This window comes from Symphalangus syndactylus, chromosome 7 (assembly GCF_028878055.3).
Source record: "Symphalangus syndactylus isolate Jambi chromosome 7, NHGRI_mSymSyn1-v2.1_pri, whole genome shotgun sequence".
Lineage (NCBI taxonomy): Eukaryota > Metazoa > Chordata > Mammalia > Primates > Hylobatidae > Symphalangus > Symphalangus syndactylus.
Genome location: NC_072429.2, coordinates 126,014,264 through 126,027,904, shown reverse-complemented (window position 1 = coordinate 126,027,904; position 13,641 = coordinate 126,014,264). Strand labels below are relative to the sequence as shown.

The following is a 13,641-nucleotide window of genomic DNA, read 5'->3' as shown; positions in this document are numbered from 1 at the left end:
TCAGGCTCGTGAACTTTCACGTAAATGTATTATGTGCACACACACACACACACACCCCATAAGGTGACCTGAAAGCAGGAAATCTTCCTGTGGAATATCACAGAAATAGATCTGCAAACAGGAGATCCTTTCATAAAAGTTTCCAGATAACCAATTTGGTATGTTCTACAACACTGAGAAGCAGACCAACATTTCCATCTCTCTTTTGGCCTCTCCTTGCCAATCATGGAAGCAAACCTTTTGCCACCTCCATTTTAAATTTAGATTTTGACATCATCTCCTGGCCTAAACGTGGGTCATGGTGGAGGGCCAAATTCACATGGCTGTTTTCTCCAGCTTCAGCTTTCCTCTAATCTGTGCTCTCCTGACAGTTTCATTCATTCCTTACAGAGCGCTTACCACCTACCCTGCTTTTTTTTTTTTTCAATTCATGGAAATGAATCAGATCTGTGGTGGCGTCATTCAAAAGAGAAAGCTAATTAAAAAGGTCCCCTTTCCTTCCTCTTACAGACCTTGCCATCGTATCCCCTTTTGGAGACACAAGCCAGGAAGGAAGCTCTTCAGTGCAGCTGTGAATAGAGAAATGCTGGCCGAGGTTTTGGGGACACTGGGAGATCATTCCCAGTGAAATTTTTAGATCCCTGGGGACATGAGCTGCTTTGTCTTTTCCAAGGTCAGGATAAACAGAATAACTTCAGGCTTCTCTACCCAGAAAGAACATGTGGCATAAACATCAACTGCAGAATAAATATGATTAAGCTGGTACATGGACGAAGATGTTTTCTAGGAGATGCTTATCCTGGGATGAGAGCTTTCATAAGCGTTGATGTTTACATGACTCTTACTATGTGTCAGGAACTGTTCTAATTGTTTTACCCATGTCAATTCATTTGATAGTCACAACCACTGAAAGCGGTAAGTACTCTTATTACTTCCATTTTACAGATAGGGAAACTGAGATATAGGGAAGTCAAGCGACTTGCCCAAGGTTATTAAACTACTTAATGTCAACACTAGGATTTGAACCCAGATCATTTGTTTCTGAAGTACATGCTCACAATCGCTGCATTACTGATATACTGTTTTGTCTTTGCATACTTAAGTGGTCATAACTTAATCTGAAACACTTTGTGAGAGCAGGAAGAAAACTGTCCCCTTATTATGTGGACCAGTATAGTGATAATACAAAAATGTATTGCATTTGAATTACTTGCTAATATCTTCTAATTGAGGCAATTTTGAACAAGAATATACATATCTAGCCTCTATTTTTCTAGCTAGAAGTTCTAAAATCCCTGGGCTTAATATTGTATGGAAACAATTGGCTGGAGTTGAGTTGCTGCCACTCTCTTTTAACTGAGCCATGCTCTCTCTAGTTTGCTACAGGCCCCACCACTCCCTATTGCCTCTCCAATACCAAGTCATTTGGCATCTTATTCAGCTCATTTCATGCACATGTGTTCCACAATTGGTAACATAACCCTAAAAGTATTTGAGTCTGTGGCTCCTGCTCTTGTGACAGAAGATTATTCTCCAATTCCAAGGTCAATATATACTATATTGACTTTGGGCCACATTTTTTTAATGTGCTCAAGCTCAGTTTTTCTCCTTAAAAAAAGAGGGGTTAAAAATAACACTTCGTAGTTGCCTCATCTATGGATTGGAAGAATTAATGCCTGTCATTTCTAGAGCTGTAGTAAGGGTCAGTTGGGGCAGTGCCTGTGAATATACGCAATGGGCCATCAAGCAATCTCAGGGTTTAAGGCAATGCTGGGGTTTATAAAGCACTTTATGTTTTAAATTCACTTTTATTTCTAAAGTCTCATTGACTGCTCTGAAAATCTCTCAAGTGGGCACTAAAGGCTTTATACTCTCTCCAATTATACCTTCCACTGTATAGATTTGGAAGCTGGGGTCCAAATGTGTTAAACGACTTGCCTAACATGGTCCATTAATGTAAGTACAGAAATGGAATGAGACCCCAAATCTGCTTCAGGGAGGGACACTCTTCTAAGATACTGTGATGCTTCTTCCCAAGTAATTCCATCTTCAGACTCCAAGGTCTCAATTCGAATCATAATTCAATATAGGACTTTCATAATCTTAAAAGCAACCTGACAGTCATTACAGTGGGCTGTGAGAAATACTAGTACAGAGCCACATACTCTGAGCTTCATGCTAGGTTTTGCCACTCACTATCTTTGTGACCTTGGGCCAGTGACTCAACCCATTAAATCTCAGTTTCTTCACTTATACAACAGAGATAATGTCACCTGTTCAGACTACCTTACAAATTTGCTGTGAGACTGCATTGAGATGATGTCAGTGAAAGCATGATGTCACTATACATTAATATCAGAATGTGTATGTCTCTTAGCCTCCTGACTAAAGACTGAGCTTCAGGAGGATATGTTGTAGACTGTCCTCTCTATTCCAGGTGCTTTTGTACTTCTCACATAAGTATGCGTGAAATGCCTAAACAATAAGACCTTAGCCATCAGGTGGTTTCAGCCAGGGAAACAGGAGATGGAGCCATGAAATGATTCTTTTTTGGGGATTTCTGTCAAAAAATGAGGAATGATACTCGAGTTGAGGGCTGTTTGCTTTCTACCTGTGCAGGTATCAGCCTATGAGATTCCAAAACATTCTTGATCACTAGTCAGCAGTTCACACTGTCAAAATTCAAAAATTACTGTTAGGGTAAAGGAGCATTGGACTTTCAGTTAGAAGATGTAGCTTTAAATTTTGATTCAGTTCTTTAGAAACGGTGTGTCCCTCTCTGGACCTCAACTGGGCTGTCATAATTAAAGGCATTCTTAGACATAGTAAGCATTTATATTGGTTCTCTTCCTTCTTACAAGCTTTATTACAACACGCAAATTTTCACTGGAAGCTTGTACTAGGTTTGTATTGTATTTGCCTTTTTCTTAATTTTTTTTTCTTTCTCTCTCTTTCTTCCTGTTTTTAAATCCACTTGTGAGCCAAGTTGGCTCTTATTTAATCCCAAGTTACCAAACACCGTACCCAGATTGAGAGCATTTCTTCTCTTCAGGCTGAAAATACTCAGTGAGTAAACTTGAGGTCTTTAATAGCAAGACAATCAGATCCACTTAATGTAATTTGGTTTCTGCCTCAGAATTAATGTCGCAAGAAGTATTTGAATGAGCTTTGCTGTCTTTTTTTCTTACAGAATTGTAGACTGGATCCCAGAAAAATTCTGGTCAAACTAACAAATGATTCACTAAAGAATGTGGGCAAAAAAAAAAAAGCTGGCTGCTTGTTCTCTCTTTCTAGTTAATGAATCGAATTGATACAGGAACTTCATCGTGTTCTCAGGGAAATCCTGTTGGCTGGGGCTCACTCTTCAGCACCGCTGAATTTAGGTCACAGATCAGTGAAGAACAATTACAGATTCTTAATAAAAGATCAATTACCCAGTGACATCCAACAGGACAGCTGGGCAGGCGTTCTCATTTTCTTGTTAATGTTGCAGAGGTGGGGAGCGTGGAGTGGGGATGAATGTTGACACAAAGTCATTTTCTGACCTGCTTTGTGGCATATGTCAGTCCATGCTCTTCTAGCAACTGAAAGCTAAACCTAATAGGACCCCCACAAAGTGGTTTCCTAAATTGGGCCAGGACAAAAAAAGGCTAAGAAGCTTAGCAGTGGGAAGGCAGAATTCATAAGTCCTGCATTTGAATCCCGGTTGCTCATGCCTTCTCTGGATTCATCTTTTTCTAGCTTACTTTCTGCTCTCTAGTAACCCCTCTCTCTACTCTTTAGCCATGCTGAATTATTTTATGGTTCTTCACAAACTGTGGTTTTTCTGTCCACCCCCCGACCCCTGCTTTTTTTTTTTTTTTTTTTTTTTTGACAGGGTCTTGCTCTGTTGCCCAGGCTGGAGTGCAGTGGTACAATCTTGGCTCATTACAACCTATTCCTGCCAGGCTCAAGTCATTCTCTTACCTCAGCCTCCGGAGTACCTGGGTTCACCAGTGTGTGCCATCAACCCTGGCTAATTTTTGTATTTTTTGTAGAGACAAGGTTTTACCATTTTGGCTAGGCTGGTCTCGAACTCTTGAATTCAAGCAATCTGCCTGCCTTGGCCTCCCAAAGTGCTGAGATTACAGGTGTGAGCCACCATGCCTGGATTCTCCACCCTTTTTGTCTTTGACCACCCTGTTCCTCTAGTTTGATAGGCTTCCCACTCCCTTTTGAATGACTTACTTTTGCTTTAAAACCTATTTCCATTGTCGCCTCTTCCAGGAAGCTTTCTATGACCCTTGAGGGCAAAGTGTGAAGCCTTTCTCTAACTCTTTGCTTGGTTTCTTCATTAGATTGAGCTCTGCCACATACAGACCGTGTCATAGTGTTCTCAGTGTCCCAGGAGTAACCTACTCCATTCAAATCAGTTTTCTTAAAGTCCTAATGGCCCCACTGTTGCCAAACACAACAGACATTTCGCAGTCCTTATATATTTTCCCTTTTAATGGAATATTACATTGTTTACAAGTTCCTCCTATTTGATGCCTTCTACTGTGGATTGAATTGTGCCCTCAAAATTACATGAAGGGCCAGGAGCGGTGGCTCACTCCTGTTATCCTAGCACTTTGGGAGGCCAAGGCAGGTGGATCACAAGATCAGGAGTTCAAGACCAGCCTGATCAACATGGTGAAACCCCGCCTCTACTAAAAATACAAAAATTAGCCGGGTGTGGTGGAATGCGCCTGTAATCTCAGCTACTCAGGAGGCTGAGGCAGGAGAATCGCTTGAACCTGGGAGGCGAAAGTTGCAGTGAGCCAAGATTGCACAACGATACTCCAGCCTGGGCGACAGAGTGAGAGTCCATCTCAAAAAAAAAAAAAAAAAAAAAAGTGAGGATTTTTTATTGTTGTTTAGACTTCTTATTTTCATTTCAATAGTTTTGGGGGACCAGGTGGTGTTTGGTTACATGGAAAAGTTCTTTAGTGGTGATTCTGAGATTTTGGTGCACCCATCACCTGAGCAGTGTACACTGTACCCAATGTGTAGTCTTTTATCCCTCACTTCACTTCCACCCTTCCCCCTAAGTCTTCAAAGTCCATTATGTCATTCTTATGCCTTTGCATCCTCACAGCTTAGCTCCCACTTATAAGTGAGAATATACGATGCTTGGTTTTCCATTCTTGAGTTATGTCACTTAGAATAATGGTTTCCAACTCCATTCAGGTTGCTGTGAATGCCATTATTTCATTCCTTTTTATGGCTGTGTAGTATTCCATGGTATATATAGAAATGTTATATATATAGGATTGCTGGATCAAATAGTAGTTCTATTTGGAATCTCCATACTGTTTCCTGTAGTGGTTGTACTAGTTCAAATTCCCTTCAGCCATGTAAAAGTGTTCCTTTTTCCTCACATCCATGCCATCATCTGTTATTTTTCAATTTTTTAATTATGGTTATTCTTGCAGGAGTAAGGTGGTATCTCATTGTGGTTTTAATTTGTATTTCCCTGATAATTAGTGATGTTAAGTATTTTTTCATATGCTCGTTGGCCATTTGTATATCTTCTTTTGAAAATTGTCTATTCATGTCCTTTGCCCACTTCTTGATGGGATTATTTGTTTTTTTTTCTTGCTGATTCCTATGAGTTTCTTGTAGATTCTGGATGTTAGTCCCCTGTCGGATGCATAATTTCTGAATATTTTGTCCCACTCTGTGGGTTGTCTTTTTACTCTGCTGTTTATTTATTCTGCTGTGCAGAAGGTTTTCAGTTTAATTAGGTTCCTTCTATTTATTTTTTGTTTTTGTTGCATTTGCTTTTGGGTTCTTGGTCATGTACTCTTTGCCTAAGCCAATGTCTAGAAGAGTTTTTCCAATGTTATTTTCTAGAATTTTTATAGTTTCAGGTCTTAGATTTAAGTATTTGATTCATCTTTAGTTGATCTGTGTATAAGGCGAGAGATGAGGATCCAGCTTCATTGTTCTACATGTGGCTTGCCAATTATCCCAGCACCATTTGTTGAATAGGGTGTCCTTTCCTCACTTTACGTTTTTGTTTGCTTTGTCAAAGATCAGTTGGCTGTAAGTATTTGGCTTTATTTCAGGGTTCTCTCTTCTGTTCCATTGGTCTACCTGCTTATTTTTATACCAGTACCATGCTGTTCTGGTAATGATAGCCTTGTAGTATAGTTTGAAGTTGGGTTATGTGATGCCATCAGATTTGTTCTTTTTGCTTAGTCAGGCTTTGGCTACATGGGCTCTGTGTTGGTTCCATAAGAATTTTAGTATTTTTTTGTTCTAGTTCTGTGAAGAATGATGATGGTATTTTGATGGGAATTGCATTGAATTTATAGACTGTTTTTGGCAGTATGGTCATTTTCACAGTTTTGATTCTACCCATCCATGAACATGGGATGTGCTTCCATCTGTTTGTGTCATAGATGATTTCTTTCAGCAATGTTTTATAGTTTTCCTTGCAGAACTATTTTGCCTCCTTGGTAAAGTATATCCCTAAATATTATATTTTTTTGCAGCTGTTATGAAAGGGGTTGGGTACTTGATTTTATTCTCAGCTTGGTTGTTGACATATAGCAGTGCTACTGTATGTGTACGTTGATTTTGTATCCTAGAACTTTGCTGAATTCATTTATCAAATCTAGGAGCTTTGTGGATGAGTCTTTAGGGTTTGCTATGTATATGATCATATCATCAGTGAACAGCAGCAGTTTGACTTCCTCTTTACTGATTTGGATGCCCTTCATTTCTTTCTCTTGTCTAATTGCTCTGGCTAGGACTTCTAGTACTATGTTAAAAAGCAGTGGTGAAAGTGGGTGTCCTTGTCTTGTTCCAGTTCCCAGGGGAATGCTTTCACTTTTTTCCTGTTCAGTATAATGTTGGCTGTGGGTTTGTCATAGATGGCTTTTATTAACTTAAGCCATGTCCCCTCTATGCTGATTTTGCTGAAGGTTTTAATTATAAAGGGATGTTAAATTTTGTCAAATGCCTTTTTATGCATCTATTAAGATAAATTTTGTTTCTAATTCTGTTTATGATGTATCACATTTATTGACTTGCAAATGTTCAACCGTCCCTGCATTCCTGGTATGAAACCCACTTGATCATGGTGTGTTAGCTTTTTGATATGCTGTTGGACTCAGTTAACTAGCATTTTGTTGAGGATTTTTGCATCTGTGTTCATCAGAGATATTGATCTGTAGTTTTCTATTTTTGTTATATCCTTTCCTGGTTTTGGTTTTAGGGTGATACTGGCTTTATAGAATGATTTAAGGAGTATTCCCTCTTTATCTTTTGGAATACTTTTAGTAAAATACGTGAGTATTCTTTATGTTGGTATCCTACATAATTTCATGAAGAGGAGATCTGATTACATCATTTGTTTCCTGAAAATCTTCAATGACAACTCAATCTTTAGTTTAAGATGTTAACTTTCCATCCTAAGATCTGAATTGTGTTTAAGTCTCCATCCTCCTTCTCACCATTCCACCATCTTACTTGTTCTTCAACTAGCTTTAAATGTTCATGAGTTTTCACTTACACTGTGTTCTTCCATGCTTACAAGTATTTTTTTGTGTAATATTCCCAACACCTGAATCCTCTTTCCTATGTTATCCACCTGCCTAACTTTTACATAGCCTTTAATATTTGACTCAGTTATGATATTCTCCAAGAAGCCATTTCTGATCTCCTTTCCTCTCCAAATTAAATAAAGAGCCCTTTCTTTATGCATCTATAGGACTCCATGGCTACTTCTAACATTATACTTACTATACTATGTGCATGTATGTTCACATTAGACTCTGAGCACCCTGAAAGTAGAAATCAAGTCTTACTTATTACTACATAACCTGGGTCCCAGGCATATCAGTTAAAGGAAAGAATATATAAATTAATTAACTGAGTGCTATGGAAGTAGAGAGAAGATGATAACTGAAATGAAAATGACCTCACAAATCTGCATATATATGCTCAGAGACTATTTTGTTATCTATACTATGCAGAGTTGTACCCAGGCATATGGTTGGAAGAGGAGAGAGCCACATGTTTTTTGTGAACTAACTTGCATATGATAAAACTTTGAAGAAATTGAGGAGAGGACATAAAGGGAGGGTGAAATTCTACTTAATTCCTAAATAACAGTCTTTCAAGGAATTGGAAAATACATCTACATACCAGAGCTCAATTCTAGATTGTTGCTTACTAGTTTTATAATCTTGGGCAAGTGCTTTTGTCTTTTGAGACTGTCTCCCCACTTTTCAACCTAAAGTGAATCCAAAATACTTTGCAGGATTATTTTGAAAATCAAATAAAATCAAGTATATGAATAAGAACACAGTGCTGGATCTATAGTGGTAAATGTCAACTTCCTTCTTCCTCTCAAGATAAAACAGACCAGAGTGAGAGAAAAATAAAATAGCAATTTTTAAACAAATTACCACCACAGCTCAGAGGGACAAAAGTGTTAAGAAAAGCTTTAAGTAGAAACCCTTTGTAAAGTGGAGGCATTGCTACAATTTGGGGAAATTATTGGGAACAATAAAGAAACACCTTGGATATATATATTTTTTTTTTTAGTCTGAGATAGAGAGAAATTGGGGTTAAGTAAAATAGCAGTGATTGATCTTTGAATGCTTAAATAGTATCATTAAGTTTTCTAGTAGGATAGCTCTGATTCTGATTGACATCACTCAGCTCTAATGATGAATATAGATGCCATATTTTAGTTGTAATTCTGCTTTTAAGGACTGTATATTTTGTCATTTAATTTTTCCTGAAGCTTTCCTTTTCATGTTATCTAAGCAATGTAGGTTTCCTATCAGAAAAAAAAAGAAAAAAATGGCAACAATCTTACCCACCTAGAAACTACTACTGACATTTTTAATCGATAAATAATAGTTGTACATGTTATGGAGTACATGTGATATTTTGATACATGTATATAATGTGTAGTGATCAAATCATGGCAATTGGGATATCAAGCACCTCAAACATTTTATGTCTGTATTTTTAGATCCATTCAATAGAATATTAACATATTTTTCCATAATAAGCATAAACTGTATATGTCGCATTAAAGTGTGATTTTTTTTTTTTTTTCACTTAAACACCACAAACATTGTTACATCTTGGAAGAATGTCTGCTGCTAGCAGCATACTTTCTTATCACAAATGACTAGAAAATGGAATTAAATATTTGCCAACAATTTTCCAATACAGGACAGCAGACACAGCATGAATGAGACCCCCAAAGAAGGGAAGCAAGTGAGGCAAGCCCCACAATTATTCTGGCTTTTTGCCTAGAGACAATCTATGAACTGTGGGGCAAACAACAAAGATCAAAACAGCTTGGCAATCTGAGTTGAGGATGAAGACACCAGTAGGGACAGAAGTAGAGGTAGCTCAAATTTGTGGAGCAAAGTACCAGAGAAGATCAACTGCTCCAAATTCCATGAGGCTGGGCAAGGAAAAACTTTGTGGAAAGAAGAATTATCAGGGAGCCCTAAGCTGAAAAATTGTCAGGGCTCACACAGACCTGGGGAGTTGGTTGAGTTTATGCCACCTACAGAATAGAGAACTTGCTGAATATTCAAGGATTTTGTTACAGATGCCAGAAAGATGACACTTAAAGGGATGCAAAACTAACATCTCTGGATTAGTCTTAAAGAAGTTTAAAAATAAGCTTAGAAAAAGTCATACGGATCCACAGTTCTTCTTGTGTGACTTTGGGCATGTTAAGAAGCTTTCTGAGGCTCAGTTTCTTTATCTACAAAATTGGAGTAATAGCTATATATTTATCATCTGTGTTGCTTGGAGAATAAAGCTCTACAGTAGTACACGACATTCACTGGGCACAGACTCTTGACTAGAAGAGCTCTAACGTCCGACACATAATAAATACCCAACAAATTCTGGCATTATTATTAATAGTTATATGCCATTCTGTCCTCAGGAAAGAACTGTGACCACTATCAAAACTAACATGAGGCATATCCATATAGATACCAAAGAAAATTACATGCAATGCATGAAAAATAGCTACATATGTAAAAGACTCTATTACTTAAAAATCAGATAATTTAGGACTTGCTGGTGTTCCTCAATGACATCTAAGGTGAATGAAAACACCTTTATGAGAACCCCCATCCATGGAATGCTACTCACTTACTGACTTTACTCAAATGAATTGAGAGGTCTCAAACGCAGAGACTATGAGTTACTCATTTTTGTATCTCCTAGCAGAGCATAGGTCTGTTGTGGAATGGACTCCTCACAATAATGTTTACATAGTTGAATTAAATTCAGAAAGTAGTCATTCATTTGCAGAAGAAATTAGCTGGTAATGAAATACTATGTAGCGTTCCATTCTGCAGAGGAACAAGTAACCTGCTAAAACATTTCTGTTTAATATTTGATAAGCAAATTATTCCCTTACCAAAGGAAACTAGTGCTAAACTTTCCTCCACCACACTGAACATTTAAGCCCTCAAGATACACTCCTGGGACAGATGGGTAATGGGCAAGCTGGAATACTATAATGTGCTTAGAATGAAAAGCCCCTACACTCAGAAATTAAAATAAGATCAGGAGCCAAGTGGAGAGAAAGCTTATTAGAACACGGTCTAGAGAAAAAGCTGGAGAATGATCCATGATTCCTTCCTGAGGGAAGAGGAAACTTGCCTTTAGTTAAACTCTGTGAGACCTTAACTCTTTCTTCCCCAACACCTTCCATTTAAAGCAAGGAAGTCCATTTCATTCCCAGTCTTTGCCAGGCTCTCAGAGCACAGAGAAGCTTGTTCTGACCATTTAGTGACCACAGCTTGTGTTTTGAACTCAGATCATCTTGTGTGTGATTTTTGCTCTCCTTCAGACTAACTGGGAGATTGTGAACAAACCCTTCACTTGTTCTGAGCCCTGGTTTCCTTATAGGTAAGACAGAGATTGGTACCCATTTTGAGAATGGCTGAAAGGATTAAACCATAAAGTATTTTGTGTTTTGTGAAAAGTGGTGCCCTTATTTCACGTTACTTGAAAGAAGAGTAAATAAAATACCATTTTGAAAGGCATGTGGAGAAAATATGTCATTATCTTGGTCTTCCTCTTTATCTTTGCTCTGAATCAATGGTCAAAGTCTTTTCCTCCTTTCATGAATAGATGAGAAGACTCTGCGCCATTTCACATCAACAGAGATGAGCTTTCCTTCTGTCTCTTTGCAACTAAGTGTGGGCTTGTCTTAGTGACTCATTTAACACAAGGCCACCTTTACAATCTTTCTGAGGTCAAATCAGCCTGTTGTTCAGCGTTCCAGATGCTCCACTCTGTCTTTTTTCAGCTCATTGATGGCCACTTTGTAAAGGAGTATCAGGAATCAGAGAGTGACTCTGGAAATACAGTTATACCCAATAAGCCAATGTGAAGGTCAAAAGATTCTTTGGTGATAAAGAATTTAGCTTTTGACCTCCAGATTATTGTTGAAGGGTGAGGAATATGTTATAGTTTGTTTTTCATTATCTCATATTCCTTTGCTTTTTCTCCTCCCTCTTCTGAAATGCAACTTGGAAAAATCTTTTTAAGTTTTGACTTCACATGTTATTTTCCTCATGGAAACTTCTCTTTGCTACATTACTATTTATTGAGTTCACATTATAACTATTGAAGGTCTTTCCCTATAAAGTTAGTCATACAACCAATGTGTCCCTTTTCATCCTAAGAATTCAAAATTTCAGGGCTTCTGTCTCCTCTTCATTTGACTACAGTAGCTGGAGAACCAGCAGTTCAGATTTCCTCAACTTTGTCTTAATTTCTTCGCTACAGATTCAGAGGTCTCCAGGTGATTTGTACGTGGTCCATCTGGCTTAGTCTTACCTCATTGACTCTCTATGGCATAGGAATGCTGGTGGATGAACAGAAGCTGGTCAAAGAAGGTTGTGGCAAAGCCCAGTTGCTAGGATGTTCAGAGCTCCAATCCTGGCCACAGACATTATGATGGCTTGGGGTTCCAAGGAAGAGCTCCAGCTTAATTAGACAAGATCATTGAACTCAAAGACCTCTCATTTTCCTCTTGCCTTGCTGGCACATTGCAGTGGAGATCAAAGCCTTGGCAAAACAATATCTGGGGAAAATGTGGTGCTGTTGTTTGTTTCATATCAGATCAGGAATATACAGTATTAAATTTGCATCTGCAGAAAATAGAAAGGGTTCAGAGCACTGTAGCAGTGAATTTGGAAAATGTTTGAGAAAAGCGTACATTACAGGGCAGTATGGGTGGGACCAATGACTTTTGGCCTCCACACTGTTTTCTCATCTTGGAAATACAGGAAGACATTTCCCAACCTCTAATGAAGGTTATGAAATTGTCCCAGTTGTCTCATAGAACTGATGTGTATGGTTTCTTTGGGATAAACATAGAAATTGATGCTTCAGTCTTCAAATTCAAGAAAGTTATATTTGTCTTATCTGAGTTCCTTTCTCAAGAAACCAACCATCAGGCCTTCCAGATAGTATTAAGGAGCTGAAACTTAGCAGATCACTGCATCTCGACAATGAAACATGAGACTCCCTCACCCATCATAATTGTATAACCAACCACCTGCTTCCTGTTGACCAACTTCTCTTTCTTGCCCCTCCCTAGTTTCCATTTTCCTATACATGGATACATTTCTTTCTTACTATATAAACCCCTAATTTTGGTTGCTCAGGGAGATGGATTTGTAAATGATCTGTCATCTCCTTGGCTGTAGCACCTGATTCAAGCCTTCTCTGGCTATCTTCACTGTCTCTGTGACTGGCTTTCTGTGCTGCAAGCAGCAGAACCTAGAATGAACCCCTGGCATTTACGTAATAGATTTAGTTTCCTGACCAGTAAGGTATTGCTCGTTGGTTTGTTTCCACAGGCTGAAAAAGTTTTGGAAGCCCTCCTAAGCAGCTGCCAGACCCTTTTTTGGCCAGAGGTGAGTCTCAGTTTCTCTCTCTGTCTAGCCCCACCACTGCTGGCCCCAACCATGTTCCTGATTACCTAGGAAAAACAGCCTTAGAAATTTGACATCTGCATCTGGATAGGTAAAAGTGTCCTTTGTGGGCCTAGACAGTATCTGCTCCTCTCAATTTGGGATTTTTTTTTTTTTTTTTTTAGATGGAGTCTGCCTCTGTCGTCCAGGCTGGAGTGCAGTGGTGTGATCTCAGCTCACTGCAAGCTCCGCCTCCCGGGTTCATGCCATTCCCTGCCTCAGCCTCCCGAGTAGCTAGGACTACAGGTGCCTGCCACCATGCCCAGCTAATTTTTTTGTATTCTTAGTAGAGACGGGGTTTCACTGTGTTAGCCAGGATGGTCTCGATCTCCTGACCTTGTGATCCACCTGCCTCGGCCTCCCAGAGTGCTAGGATTACAGGCATGAACCACCACATCTAGCCAGGAAATTTTTTAAAGAATTTCCATTTACAAGTTGAATAAGCCCAACTGAGAGAGGGAAGCACCCTGACTGTTTCAGTTTGGATACTCTTAGAGCTTGTTGTTACGGCAGTTGGTTTATATTTTTGTGGTTGTGTGTGTTGATATAGTCATGGGAAATTAGAGTTTGATAAACTGATATAACTGATATTCTTCTGTAACGCTGTTTGACTTCAATATTCCATTTTTTTTAA

The 13,641-nt window shown here is 38.7% G+C and overlaps 1 protein-coding gene and 1 long non-coding RNA gene across 26 annotated transcripts in view; one reads left to right on the top strand and one right to left on the bottom strand.

The window, feature by feature from the left end:
- Nucleotides 1-13,641, bottom strand: part of LOC134737143 (uncharacterized) — a 517,224-nt gene that overhangs the window by 244,105 nt on the left and 259,478 nt on the right. The window lies entirely within an intron of this gene.
- Nucleotides 1-13,641, top strand: part of LOC129486808 (serine/threonine-protein kinase Nek4-like) — a 99,379-nt gene that overhangs the window by 53,996 nt on the left and 31,742 nt on the right. For 14 of the 25 annotated variants that reach the window (XR_010121770.1, XR_010121762.1, XR_010121761.1 and 11 more), the window contains 2 exons: nt 511-915; nt 12,894-12,950. Coding sequence is in view for 10 of the 25 variants with exons in the window: in XM_063642961.1 (XP_063499031.1) it covers nt 12,894-12,950; nt 13,133-13,294 (219 nt within the window). In the remaining 15 variants the exon portion in view is untranslated. Of the gene's footprint in view, nt 1-510; nt 916-12,893; nt 12,951-13,132; nt 13,638-13,641 lie in introns of those variants that run through there. The other 11 variants (XM_063642967.1, XM_063642957.1, XM_063642963.1 and 8 more) reach the window with 3 other exon arrangements.